The sequence below is a fragment of the Sus scrofa genome, chromosome 3 (genome assembly GCF_000003025.6).
Source record: "Sus scrofa isolate TJ Tabasco breed Duroc chromosome 3, Sscrofa11.1, whole genome shotgun sequence".
Classification (NCBI taxonomy): domain Eukaryota; kingdom Metazoa; phylum Chordata; class Mammalia; order Artiodactyla; family Suidae; genus Sus; species Sus scrofa.
In genome coordinates, this window is record NC_010445.4 from 18,505,534 (window position 1) to 18,519,474 (window position 13,941).

At 54.8% G+C, this 13,941-nt stretch overlaps 1 protein-coding gene across 16 annotated transcripts; it reads left to right on the top strand.

The window, feature by feature from the left end:
• ATXN2L (ataxin 2 like) lies at positions 549-13,527 on the top strand. 16 transcript variants are annotated; one of them, XM_003354562.4, is made up of 23 exons: positions 549-1,393; positions 2,888-2,924; positions 3,140-3,196; positions 3,277-3,348; positions 4,141-4,291; positions 4,635-4,759; positions 5,599-5,690; positions 6,049-6,249; positions 7,281-7,456; positions 7,626-7,733; positions 8,566-8,760; positions 8,847-8,918; positions 9,204-9,274; positions 9,466-9,761; positions 9,847-9,916; positions 10,427-10,573; positions 10,682-10,754; positions 10,848-11,035; positions 11,384-11,513; positions 11,606-11,727; positions 11,882-12,094; positions 12,238-12,427; positions 13,056-13,506. In XM_003354562.4, the coding sequence occupies exons 1-23, from the start codon at positions 1,092-1,094 to the stop codon at positions 13,103-13,105; spliced, it is 3,138 nt and encodes a 1,045-aa protein (XP_003354610.2). In that variant the 5' UTR covers positions 549-1,091; the 3' UTR covers positions 13,106-13,506. The 16 variants fall into 16 exon arrangements, 14 of the variants coding, with proteins under 14 accessions (XP_003354610.2, XP_005662106.2, XP_020943700.1 ...); XM_003354561.4 differs by having other exon boundaries at positions 561-1,393; positions 13,033-13,506; XR_001307423.2 differs by having other exon boundaries at positions 918-1,393; positions 12,238-12,790; positions 12,903-13,506.

Below are 13,941 nucleotides of genomic sequence, written 5' to 3' on the forward strand. Positions count from 1 at the left end.
AAACTCCTTGACAAGGGCAGGAAGTAATTTCATTACAGTTATATCGAAAACACCTAGCCTAATGTCCTAATGACCAACTAATTTGAATGAATGAAGGCTACCTTCCTTGTCGAGTGGGGTGGAGGATTTTGAACTAGACTCTAGGAACTTTGGCCTTCAGACAGTCTCTTTGCTGCTAGTTTAAGAGTCCCGTTCCAGGGCGTGGAGAAATTACTATATTGAAAACCATATAATATAATTTAGAATTAGGCAGATATTTATCTCCAAACTGCTATCTTTAACGCCTATCAGGCTTTTATGTAAATCAGATAAGCTCCGAGAGTAGCTCCCCACGAAACTACCACCAGCTTCAGCGAAGTCCCGGGTCTACTCTCGGGATTTTTTTTTTTTTGCACTCAAGACTCCGCCCACAGGCCCCCGAATGGCGGAAGAACTGCACGCTACGTCGTGACTTCTCACAAGACTGCGGAGGCATCCCGACGCTACGCCGGCGGCGTAGGCGGGGCGGCCGGCTCTTCCTTCCTCTCTGCTGCTTCGGCTCCTCCCCCAGCGCTTCACACGCTCATTGTGAAGCGACAGCGGCCGGCAGTCTTCTGGGCTGCTTGAGATCTAGAGACCCTAAATCCTTGGCGCGCGTGAGCGCCCGCGCTGCTCCTCTCCCACTCCAAAGGCTAGAGGCGCGAGATTCACCTTTCTTTATTCCCTCCTCTGTCGCCCGGAGCTAACCGCCCCGGTGCGCTCGGACATCTCGCGCCGACGCTCCCTCCTCCCCGCCCCTCCCCCTTCGGGAGCTCCCGCCCGGGCGCTCCTCCCCCTCCCTTTTCCCCGGCGACGCGCACGCGCGCCAAGCCGGCTCGCGCCCTCTCGCTTTCCTCCGGCCCGCGAGACCCCCTCCCCTTCCGCCTCGCGGCGCTTCCTCGCGCCGCGGTCTTCTCTATCCACCCCCGACACCGCGGGGCTCGCCCCCGCCCGCCAACGGCGGGTCCCCAGCTTCCCAGTCCACCTCGCTTCCCGCGCTCTCCGGCGGGGCCCCAGCCCCGGCCTCCTCTCTCCCTCCCTTCCCCCTAATTCCCTTTCCGGACGCTGCCATCATGTTGAAGCCTCAGCCGCCACAACAGACCTCCCAGCCCCAGCAGCCGCCCCCCACGCAACAGGCCGTGGCCCGACGGCCTCCTGGGGGCACCAGCCCTCCCAACGGCGGCCTCCCGGGGCCCCTGGCCTCCACCTCGGCTCCCCCAGGGCCTCCCGCGGCCGCTTCCCCCTGCCTAGGGCCTGCAGCCGCTGCCGGGAGCGGACTCCGCCGGGGAACCGAGGGCATCTTGGCGCCACAGCCGCCGCCGCCGCAGCAGCAACATCAGGAGAGGCCAGGGGCAGCGGCCATCGGCAGCGCCAGGTGAGAACGTGTGGGTTTCCGGGCGCCGGAGCCAAGGTGGCCGAGACCTGTACACCGCGCGAGGCAGACCTCTAGCCTCTGGCCACCTTTGAGGGACGCCAGGGGGAGTGGGGAAATCCCGTGGAGCTGGGGGTGGGCCCTTCAGGTTCTAACAGGTCGGAGGAAAGCCTCCGCGGCTAGCCACCGGGACATTGAGGGTGCGCGCTCAGCTCTGAGCGACCAGTCACTGCTCGGGGCTTGGGCCTTAAGGGCAGGCAGGGCGCATCCCGCCAGCGGCGTCGGAACGAGTTGGGGGGGTGAAGAGGTGATAGGGGTCCCCGGCTCCATTACCACGAAGGGTCTCGCGGTCCGGAGCTTCAGCCAATGGGGAGTCAGCTGCGGGAAGGGGTCCCTGGCCGTAGCCAATGGAGGGGGGCGCGCGGCCCACAGTTTGGCCAATGGGGAGGGAGGGACTTGGGAGCGAGTTGCTACCTCCCCCTTCCCAGTCCGGCCAGTAGGAATGGAGCAGAGTGGGCGGGGGGGACGGAAGGAGGGACAAAACTGGGAGGACTGCGGGCCGGGAACCTCCAGCGCGCGCGCGCGCGCTTCCCGTACGTGCGCGCGGATGCTCAGTCTTATGACCCGGCCATTCTCGAGCCCCGGGTAACATAGAGGGCAGCTGCCGGGAGTGTGCTTGGACGGGTTCGCCGGGTGTTCTTGGATGAGTGGTGGACACCCCACTGTGTTTCTTCTGTTTGTGGGTTTATAGAATTGAGAGTGGAGGTACACGCAGGCGCAGTGGGTTGTGATCGCGGGAGGGGGGATTTTGAAGAGGCCCTAGGGCTTTAGTGCGCAGGCGCAGACCGGGCGAGGCCTCCCGGTGGAGAGCTTTTGCGGCTGCGCTGTCCCCCAGCCCCGCCAACGGCCCCCTGATCGTCCTCTTCAACCGACGGTTACATCAGCCAGCGAGGAGCAGGGTTACCAGGCGATTGGTGACCCCTTCCAGAGTGGGTAATAGGCTGAATGAGTAAAGAGATCGAGAGGGTGGATTGTAGAGGGAGTACCCCTCCTGCCAGGGTTTAGGGCGCAAGGCTACGGGAAATGATGGTCTTTTCTGTTGGGGAGGTAATAAATGCATGCCTGATCTAGGTACTCACTCTGTGAGCTTCTATCTTTACATCTGGGGTGGGCTGTTAGTTATCAAATATTATAGCATTTGTCTGTTGGAAGCATGCAGCCCTGGCCCTCTTGGAGAAAGTGAAAAGGTTGTGTTGAATTGGCTTTTGACAACCCTTGATGACTGAGGTCTGTTTTGCTGGCAATTGGAGGAAATGGCTTTTAATGTCCTTCTTGCTCTGAAGGTGAGATCTTGAAAGTAGTGTTGATTAATTGGTTTGTAGCCTAAGTGATTATCTTTACATGATATATGGTTCTAACATACCAGGTCCTTTGAAATCAATGGTACAAAAAGGATTGAGCATGAAATAACTAGCTCCTTGTTTCCTTTTCTTATAGAGGACAAAGCACAGGAAAGGGACCCCCACAGTCACCGGTGAGTGCCTTCTCCCCCTCACCCAAGGCACAGAGACCTAAAAGATGCACGGATGGGGATGTAGGGCAGATAAGGTGCAACAATAGTCAGATTGGTTGGGAATAGCAGGGGGCCCAGCACATATAAGGTGGATATTAGTGGACTGTGGGCATTTAGAAGGAAGGTGAGATGTTGACTGGCTGTTCCTTTATTTGTCTCTCCTTTGTTACTGACAGGTGTTTGAGGGTGTCTACAACAATTCCAGAATGCTGCATTTCCTTACAGCTGTTGTGGTAAGTGGGTACCTAAACTCTTAGGAATGTAATGCATCCGTTTGCTGGAGGCACTCGTCCTTATTTTCCCGCTCTTTCAGGGCTCTACTTGTGATGTAAAGGTGAAGAATGGTACCACCTATGAAGGTATCTTCAAGACACTGAGCTCAAAGGTCAGTGTACTCAAACTGGCTTATTTTTGGAGAGCACGCCAATGCTAACCACTAGACCACCTGGGAGTGTTGAGTTAGTTTCTTTTTAGAGTTGGCATGGGAGGAAGTGGAGGAGAGTGAAATAGGCTCATTGAAGATGTAAAATGAGTGGGGTTGGCCAACTTTGTGCCTGTTGCAGAATAGTGCTACATGGAATTAAAAGGCATGGGTTCAAGGAGTTCCCGGGTGGCCTAACAGTTAAGGATCTGGCATTGTCACTGCAGTGGCAAGAGTTCGATCCTTGGCCCAGGAACTTCCAGATGCTGCAGGCATGGCCAAAAAAAAAGGGTTTGAAATTTGGGGGTGGTGTCTTTTTAGGGTCACACCTGCAGCACTTGGAAGTTCCCAGGCCAGGTGTCATATCTGAGCTATAGCTGTTGGCCACAGCAATGCCAGATCGGAGCCTCATCTTCCACCTACACCACAACTCACAGCAACGCCGGATCCTTAACCCACTGAGGGAGGCCAGGGACAAACCCCTGTCCTCATGGGTATTGGTTGGGTTCATTACCACTGAGCCACAGTGGGAACTCTGAGGGCTGGTATTCTTGGATATTAAAATGCTCAAATTTTTAAAATGTGACTTTGTAAAGATTTTTGCTGAATAAGTTCCATGGCTGATGTCGAGAAGACAGTTCCTGTGAGAAGGTGTGTGGGGGAAAGTTTAAAAAGGATAAGATAAAAGTAGTCCTATTTTTGCCTTTACATTTCTTGATACTGACTCATGTGTGTTGGTGAATGGAACTTTTATAGTTTGAACTGGCAGTAGACGCTGTGCACCGGAAAGCATCTGAGCCAGCAGGTGGCCCTCGTCGGGAAGACATTGTGGACACCATGGTGTTTAAGCCAAGTGATGTCATGCTTGTCCACTTCCGAAATGTCGACTTCAATTATGCTACTAAAGGTATTTATTGGACCAGACTGTTAGGTCAGATCCATTTCTTGGGTAAAGAGCAGAGAACAGTTACACGGTGAATCTTCTCCCTGTTCCTCTGTATCCCCTTCCTTTATTTCTCAGGAAGATGGCTAGGGTTTCTTCTCGAGGGTGTGTCTTGACGTTTTAAGATACAGTGGAGTGAATTCCAGCCTGTGTTGTGGTTCTTTGTACTTCCCTTGCCTTGTTTGCAGACCACCTCCCAGACTCTTGACACATACAAACTTTTTGCTCGGATGGGGAGGTGTGGGGGGTGTTGGAGGAAAGGCTATGAAATATCACCTGACTCTTGATCTTCAATCTGCTCCAACAGACAAGTTCACTGATTCAGCCATTGCCATGAATTCCAAGGTGAATGGGGAGCACAAAGAGAAGGTGCTTCAGCGCTGGGAGGGGGGCGACAGCAACAGCGATGACTACGACCTCGAGTCTGACATGGTACAGTCTTCTTCCCCCAGAGCCTGAGAGCTGGGACGCTCTGCTGCCAGAATGTGGGTGGTTGTCAGTGACATTATCCTTAGAACCCACAGTGAATGGGGTGGGCCAGGGGAAGCATCCTTTACTTTTCCCTATGGATTCCAGTTGGATTCCAATGGAAAGGGACAGAAGACAGCAAAAATACCTGTTCTTCCACCATCTGTGACCGTCAACTATTAACATGTGCTTTAGGTCGATTTTTTTCTAGTCTTAATAAGGGCAGGTATGGATGAGATTGAGTACTGTGTAGGCCCATCTCCCTCCCACAAAACAAGGGCCTTGAGTCCTTTAAAATTCGTCATTAGAAGTTTCACTACATTACCATATCTAAATTTTCTTTCTTGCTTGTTTTGAATTTTTCGTGTTGGTACATGGGTGTAGTCATTGCTTTTACCTATTGTGTATTGTTCTATTGTATAAACATGTACATATAGTTTTATATGTGCACAGAACAAACGGTAGTAATCTCTTTCCTTAGTGAATGGTATTTTTTTGCCACTCAGGTACGAGAAATGATACCTTGTTGAACTTTTTGAACGTGTATCCCCATGCACATAGGCCAGAATTACTCTGGGAGAGAAACCTGAGAGTGGATGTTATGTCTTAAGACCTTTTTCTTTCCTGGCCTCTTGCTGATTTGCAGTCAGTAGTCCTTCCTCGTCGATGTTCCCACCTGCCATGTTTCCATGTTTCCCCTCTGGATTTGGTCAGATGTTTAACCTTTCAACCTGATAGAGGCGAGGGACAGGAGGTGGTTGCTTTCCTTGCTGGACTTTGAAACGTTTTCCCTCCTCCCTTAGTCCAATGGATGGGACCCCAACGAAATGTTCAAGTTTAACGAGGAGAACTACGGCGTGAAGACCACCTATGACAGCAGTCTCTCTTCCTACACGTGAGTGTTTTCCGGTACTTCTCACACGGTGCAGCTTGTGGTGTGGGGTCACCAACAGAAGGCGGGGTCTCTTGGGGGAACAGAGCTTTTGTTCATGCTTTTCTGGGTGTCCACGTTGTCCTCTCCCCACTCCTCATCCGCTTTGTGAACTGCTTCCTCCGAGGCATCTCGAGTGTCCCTCGGGTTCACCCGGTCCCTTGCTGCTCTGCCCTGGACCCTGTTAGAGGCCAGTGCACTATATGCTGAGCTGTCGAAGGGTTTAAACGCCCACAAACCTAGGTGGTAGGACTAATGGAAATATCTTTCTTTTTGCCCCCGCTCTTGTCCTGGGGCACTGGGATGGCGGTGGTCCTCTCAGGGTGCCCCTAGAGAAGGACAACTCGGAAGAATTTCGTCAGCGGGAGCTGCGTGCAGCCCAGTTGGCTCGAGAGATTGAATCGAGCCCCCAATACCGCCTGCGGATCGCCATGGAGAACGATGACGGGCGCACCGAGGAGGAGAAGCACAGTGCAGTTCAGCGACAGGGGTCAGGGCGGGAGAGCCCCAGCCTGGCGTCTAGGTGATTGCTAGCGGGGGGCTGCTCTGTGTCGGGATCGCTGTATGGGCCAGGGCCTGAGCCAAGAACTTTTTTTTTTTTTTTCCCCTTGTCTTTTTGCCTTTTTAGGGCTGCTCCCGCGGCACATGGAGGTTCCCAGGCTAGGGGTCTAATCAGAGCTATAGCTGCCGGCCTACACCACAGCTCACGGCAACGCCGGATCCTTAACCCACGGAGCAAGGCCAGGGATCAAACCCGCAACCTCATGGTTCTTAGTCGGATTCGTTAACCAATGAGCCACGATGGGAACTCCTGGGCCGAGAACTTGATGTGCTCTTGTTGAAGCCTTAGAATCCTATAGGTTACAACATAGTTATTCTCAGTTTTTAGGTTTAGGAGGTTGAAGCCTAGAACTGTTCATTTATTTTCCAGAGACAACAAGGCTAAAGCTTAAAGATTCAAAGGCAGGGGTTTTTTCCTCCCAGCTTTTTGATACATATTCTTATTTTCTCTTATTCACTCACATGTATATCTTGCTCTTTGTGAAAATGAAATCAAAGTGTGTTGCATGTGAAAAGCTGTACCTTAAGCCGCGGTGTGGTACTACCTTCTAGGTCAGGAGGGATAGGATTATGGAGCACTGGCTGGGTTGGTCGCATCAGAGCTTGATGCAGCGCGGGGTCATGATCCTGGAGCCACAGAACATGTAACCAGGATAGTTCTTCAAATGAAATAGTGCAGAAAGCTGAAGCCAGTCGTGTGGTGTGTGCACAAGAGGTGGACCTTAGGGAGTTCCTGCTGTGATGTAGTAGATTGAGAATCTGGCTACGGTGGATTGGGTCACTGCAGAGGCTAGGGTTTGATGCCCAGCCTGCAGAGTGGGTTAAGGATCTGGTGTTGCCACAGCTGTGGCTCGGTTTTGGACCCTGGCCCAGGGACTTCCATGTGCCGCGGGTGTAGCCATTTAAAAAAAGAGAAGAAAAGGGTGGACCTTAGAAAGAGGGCTCTGAAATGTATGTTTTGTGGCTACATGATGTTTTTTGAACTCTCCCCAGGGAGGGAAAGTATATACCTCTACCCCAGCGAGTGCGGGAAGGTCCCCGGGGAGGAGTTCGGTGCAGTAGTTCTCGAGGCGGCCGGCCTGGCCTGAGCTCTCTGCCACCTCGCGGCCCTCACCATCTTGACAGTAGCAGCCCTGGCCCAGGTTCTGAGACACGTGGTATCAATGGAGGTGAGTTAGGAAGCGGACTTTTGTGGGGGGTGGGGGTGGTAAGAAGGTGGGAAAGATACTTAAAAAAGGGTTTAGATGGGTTGGAAGGAAGGTGCGTTGATGGTAATGTAACAGCAGAAACTCTGCCCTTTTTTTCCCCACTTAAAAAAAAAAAAAAAAAAAAAAATAGGCCCTTCCCGCATGTCCCCTAAGGCACAGCGGCCTCTGAGAGGTGCCAAGACTCTGTCTTCCCCCAGCAGCAGGCCTTCTGGAGAAGCTTCTGTTCCACCTTCCGCAGGTAAGATTCCAGCAGTGCTGTATGGAGAAGTGGATAGAAATGTGTAAGGGACAGAAATACGTCAGCTGACGGAATGCTTGGATGGGAGACAGTTTCAAGATTTGTAAGGTGTTTTGGAGGCTTGGATAAATCCTTTTTTTTTTTTTTTTTTTTTGTCTTTTTGCCTTCCCTAGGGCCGTACCCACGGCGTATGGAGGTTCCCAGGATAGGGGTCTAATCAGAGCCGTAGCCGTCTGCCTATGCCACAGCCACAGCAACGTGGGATCTGAGCCACGTCTGCAACCTACACCACAGCTCACGGCAACACTGGATCCTTAACCCACTGAGCAAGGCCAGGGATCGAACCTGCAACCTCATGGTTCCTAGTTGGATTCGTTTCCCTGTGCCACAACGGGAACTCCAGATTGATGCTTTTAAGGAAAGAAGTTTTCAGTTTCTCTAGTGCAGAAATTCCAACGTGGCAGTCCATGGGCTGTGTCTGGCTAGCAGATGTCTTTTGTTTGAATTAGTTGCCAACATTGTATGACAGGAGAAATCATAGAAAATTTCTAACTTCTTTCAAGACGCAGAAAGTTCTGCTGCTGACACTGAACCTGCCTTGCCGCATAGCTCTGCTTGGCTGGAGCTGAGTCGTGACTGTCCCTTTCGGCATTCCAGGCTTTCTTGGTACCCATGAGGCCATTTTAGCTGCTTCCCTTACTTGCCTTGCCCTTCTATGCATTTAGGTTTGTGACTTTGCAGATAAGCATTTCTTGGTGTTTCTAGTGGGTCCCCAGCACCTATTGCTCATTGACCAGCAGTGACCGTCACATACGTTTTCCTTTTCTTTTAGTGGGCCGGATGTACCCTCCGCGCTCCCCCAAGTCTGCTGCCCCTGCCCCAATCTCAGCTTCCTGTCCTGAGCCTCCCATTGGCTCAGCAGTACCAACCTCTTCAGCTTCCATCCCCGTGACATCAACAGTTGGGGATCCTGGAGTAGGCTCCATCTCACCAGCTTCTCCAAAGATCTCACTGACCCCCACAGATGGTAAGAGCCACGCGGTTGAGGGCTGTGGACAGTGTTGTGTGGTTCTGGACAGAAGGGCCTTCAGGCCTCTCCTCTTTCTTGCTCAGTAAAAGAACTCCCGGCCAAGGAACCCGGGAGACCTCTGGAGTCCCAGGAGCTGTCCCGGATAGCTGGGAAAGGTAAGGTGGGTTTTTTTGTGGGTTTTGTTTGTTTTCTGTGCCTGGACCATGTGGAAGTTCCTGGGCCAGGGATTGAACCTGTGCTATAGCTGCAGCAACACTGAATCTTTAACCCACTGTGCTACAGGGGAACTTCCAGAAACTAAAGGATTTTAAATATTCTGAACAGCTCTTTTTTTTGTTGTTGTTGGTTGCTTTGTCTTTTGGGAGGTCAGTATTGTGTAGCCACCTTCAGGAAAAGAAATATGTATTTTTCCTTTTTTTTTTTTTTGCTATTTCTCGTAGTTCCTGGCCTTCAGAACGAACAGAAACGCTTTCAACTGGAAGAACTGAGAAAGTTTGGGGCCCAATTTAAGGTAAGAAAAGTGTGAGCATGAGCTGGGACGTTGGCAGGATAGAGGTGAAGGGGGCTGGGGGAGACTTATGGAAGAGGCTCTGGGTGGCATCAGGAGGTGAGAGCAAGCAAGGGGGGTAGGAGGGAAGCCGAGCCTGGGCTCTGGACTGGACAGTACCCTGTATGTTGTGTTATGTGTTTTTCTCCTTCCAGCTTCAGCCCAGTAGCTCTCCTGAGACCAGCCTGGATCCTTTTCCTCCTCGAATCTTGAAGGAGGAGGCCAAAGGGAAGGAGAAGGAAGTTGATGGTCTTTTGGCTTCAGAGCCCATGGGGTCCCCCGTTTCCTCCAAGGCAGAATCCGTATCGGATAAGGAGGACAAACCACCCCTGCCAGCAGCAGGAGGCACCGAGGGGCCAGATCAGCCCTCACCACCTTGCCCCAGCCAAACCGGCAGCCCCCCAGTGGGCCTCCTCAAGGGAGATGACAAGGACGAGGGCCCCGTTGCTGAGTGAGTCAGGGGGGAGGAGCTGGGTGGCTCTGGGGGGTGATGTGGGCCAAGCCGTGGGAATTGACTTGATTTTTTTCTCTCGTAGACAAGTGAAGAAGTCAACGTTGAACCCCAATGCCAAGGAGTTCAATCCCACTAAGCCTCTGCTCTCTGTGGTGAGATGGGAGGCGGGAATGTGGGCTTTGGTTTCCACGAGGGAGGCGTGGGAGCAGGGTCTTCAGCACTGGAGGGAGGCGCCCAACTGTCAGGCCGTGAGAGGAGACGTCGCAAGAGCGTGTAGGGACCACAGCAGGTCTCGGCAGCGGGTGGCAGGGGTTCCCGATGCATCTGACAGATTATTTTGTGGGTTTCTCCCTGTGATGTATGTAGCCTTTGGTTCAGGGGGATCTGAGTCTGGTGGCTAGGAGCTTGGCCTTCTTTTGGGCCACTGACTTGGCTCTCGCCCCTCTGTACTCGTCAGCTTTGTGATCTTGGGCGAGCCGCCTCACCTGTCTGCCTCAGTCTCCTCATGTAGAGCTGGGAGCGCTCATGTCCTCGTCTCATAGGGCTCGATGGGAGGCTTAACCAAGGAAAGGTGTAGGATGTGTTTGTTGCACAGCCCTTGGGGCTGGGGTGGGGTACAGAGGTCATCAGGATAGCTCCTATGCGTTCTCTGTCTCTTACAGAATAAATCCACTAGTACTCCAACTTCTCCTGGGCCCCGGACTCATTCAACGCCCTCCATCCCGGTGCTGACGGCAGGCCAGAGCGGGCTGTATAGCCCCCAGTACATTTCCTACATACCTCAGATCCACATGGGACCAGCTGTCCAGGTGAGCCCTGGGGTCACAGGTTTGGTTGGGCTGCCTGAGGGACCATGTCACGCCTGTTCTGAGCGTTGGTAAGCAGGTCGTTGGGCCTCGCCCGTGCTCTGTCCCCAGGCGCCTCAGATGTATCCGTACCCCGTGTCCAACTCCGTGCCCGGACAGCAGGGCAAGTACCGGGGAGCAAAAGGTGAGCAGGGTCAGGAGGGGCCGGCAGCAGGGCTGCCCAGTGCTCCCTGGCAGATGGAGCTGGAGCTCTGCACTATTTTCCCCCCACCTTTAGGCTCCCTGCCTCCCCAGCGCTCGGACCAACACCAGCCAGCCTCAGCCCCTCCGATGATGCAGGCCGCCGCCGCCGCCGGCCCACCTCTGGTGGCGGCCACACCGTATTCTTCCTACATCCCCTACAACCCCCAGCAGTTCCCAGGCCAGCCGGCCATGATGCAGCCCATGGCCCACTACCCCTCGCAGGTAACTGTGGCCCGGGAGGCGGGGGGGTGCGGAGCCCCGGATGAGAGCAGGTCTTCTCCACCTCCCAGACTCAGTGGATGGTGAGAGAGGTGGGCCGAGGTCAGGTGGTCGTGTCCGATGGGCTTCAGTCCTGGCTCTGGCGGGACCTGTAGCAAGGCGGTAGACCCTGAGCTTTAGGTTTTTTTCCCTGTAAAATTGGGGATAAGATCGCATCTACCTGGCAGGGTTATTGTGAGTGTAAAGCCAGAGGGTCGTGACGAGACCTGAGCAGTGCTGCGGGCAGCTTGTTGGGCAGCAGGATGTGCCTCCAAGCCCTCCCCTGTGCCGACCGCGTCTCTCCTCATGCAGCCGGTGTTTGCCCCCATGCTGCAAAGCAACCCACGCATGCTGACGTCCGGGAGCCATCCCCAGGCCATTGTGTCATCCTCTACCCCTCAGTACCCTTCTGCAGAGCAGCCCACCCCCCAAGCCCTTTATGGTGAGTTCCCTACTGCCCCCCCCTGCCCCCTGCTGTGCTCCTCAGCCCTCTCCCATGTGCTCGGCACTGATTCTCTCCGTCTCCTGCTCTAGCCACTGTCCACCAGTCCTATCCACACCATGCCACGCAGCTCCATGCCCACCAGCCGCAGCCGGCCACCACGCCTACTGGGAGCCAGCCGCAGTCCCAGCATGCGGCCCCCAGTCCCGTCCAGGTGCCTGCTGTGGGGGGTCCAGGTTGAGAGTGGGGGTACGGGAATGGGTAGCTAGAAGGAAGGAGAAGCCTCGGGCTCTGCTCTTTCCCCGGCAGGGAGGCCCCAGGGCTCCCAGAGGAGGGAGTGGCACTGACCTTTCACCTCCCCCTGACAGCACCAGGCGGGGCAGGCCCCACACCTGGGCAGTGGACAGCCACAGCAGAACCTGTACCACCCAGGGGCCCTGACAGGCACGCCGCCTTCTCTGCCACCGGGACCTTCTGCCCAGTCCCCTCAGAGCAGCTTCCCCCAACCAGCCGCCGTGTATGCCATCCATGCCCACCAGCAGCTGCCCCACGGCTTCACCAACATGGCCCATGTTACCCAGGTAGGAGCCCACTCCACCCGAACGGGGGGCTGCCCCATCCCGCATCCTTGGGCACCTCTTCACTCTGCTCCTGACGCTAGGATCCGCAGAGCCCGCGACAAGCTCCCGTGGTGCTCCCAGCTCCTTTTATTTGTTCTTTGCAGGCCCATGTCCAAACTGGAATCACAGCAGCCCCGCCCCCTCACCCTGGGGCTCCCCACCCGCCCCAGGTGATGCTGCTGCACCCACCCCAGAGCCATGGGGGCCCCCCCCAAGGCGCGGTGCCCCAGAGCGGGGTGCCTGCACTCTCAGCTTCCACACCCTCACCCTACCCCTACATCGGACACCCCCAAGGTGAGCAGCCTGGCCAGGCGCCTGGATTTCCAGGAGGAGCCGATGACAGGATTCGTGAGTTCTCGTTAGCTGGGGGAATTTGGCATGGAAGAGCTGAGGGGCTGCAGGTGGGGCAGGATGCACGGGTTCTGGGTGGGGAGTGAGGGGTCTTGGAGGCAGGGCTGTCCCACAGGGCGCCTGCCGACCTGCACCTGTCTGTGAAGTATGTAGGGTGGGCAGAAGCCACAGTCGCCGCCGCCAGGGGCTTGCTCCTGGCTCTGTCCTTTGCTTCCCTCCGTCCTCGCTCAGTTGTGATCCAGCAGCCCCCCTCCCCACTGCCTCCCCAGCTCTCAGTGACCCCGACTGTCTCCTGACTTAGCCGAGGTAAGGTCAGCGCAGCAGACAGGGCCAGGCTGGGGTGTGGGGGGCTGAGCTGGGCACATGAGTGAGGGCTCTGGCTCACTGGGAAACGGCTATTGATCTGTGCTTCTGACAGCCCATGAGACACCTTGAGGAGGCCGCTCCTGCCAACACTCCCCCCACACCCCACACTGGACGGCATTGGATGAAGGGACAGCTGCTTGGGTTCTAATGCTCCTGCTCTCTTCTCTTTCCCCTCCAACCAGTTCAATCTCATCCCTCCCAGCAGCTCCCCTTCCACCCCCCGGGGAACTGAAGATTGTCCTGGCCGCGACCTGAGACCTCCATGAGTGGAGGGAAGAGTGATCTATGTCTCTTCCCCCAGCAGCTCGGACCAGTCCCAGCCCCCGTCCCCCCTTTCCCCCCGCGGGAGCTGGGGAATTCCTGCCAAGCACCTTGAATGGGAAGGGCCTCTGAGCGGGCAGGGCCAGGGTCCAGCGGGGTGGGGGGTTCCTGCTCTGCCCCGCCCATCCCCACCCCATCTTGCCCTCCCAGCCTCTCACCTATCCCCCCGCTGGAGACAGAAGATCTTTTATTTTCTATTATTTATAACCTCAGACTTGGGCCCCCTGTTCTTTCTTCCCCATTAACTTGAGTGATCTGCGTGACAGACAGACAGATGGTTGAACAAGGACTTTTACTTTTTATTACATAAAAATATTTAAAAAAATTAAAAAAAATAAAATTTTAAACTAACTTAACCTGCCTGTAGTTGCCTCTTTGGAGGGTAGCGAGGTCATGGCTGTCCGTTTTACAGCCCGATGCCTTTCTGGCTCTGACTGTTGCCCACACAGGTCGCCAGCGTCTCAGGAGCTGTTTCCTCACCTCAGGATTGGCCTTGTCTGGCTTTGTCATGAAGCATGATGGGAAGGTTTGTTTGGTTTTTTTTTCTTTTTTTTGGTCTCATCCTCGACAGAAGTTCCCAGCCCAGGGACTTGAATCTGAGCTGCAGCTGCAGCTGCAGCGCTGCTGGGTCCTCAACCCATTGCACCACAGTGGGAACTCCTGAAGTTTGCATTGTCTTATGTAAGCAACTTCATGAATTATGTCTACACCTCTGTACACTAAAAAGTACGTTAGTGTTTTGGGCCCCTGGAAGTGAAGGCCTGACTGGT

Bases quoted from the DNA above. Each gene is read 5' to 3' on its own strand.
- ATXN2L (XM_021088041.1), top strand. From the start codon at position 1,092: ATGTTGAAGCCTCAGCCGCCACAACAGACCTCCCAGCCCCAGCAGCCG. The intron at 1,394-2,887 runs GTGAGAACGTGT...CTTTTCTTATAG, and splicing joins GCGGCCATCGGCAGCGCCAG to AGGACAAAGCACAGGAAAGG. The intron at 11,514-11,605 runs GTGAGTTCCCTA...CTCCTGCTCTAG, and splicing joins CACCCCCCAAGCCCTTTATG to CCACTGTCCACCAGTCCTAT.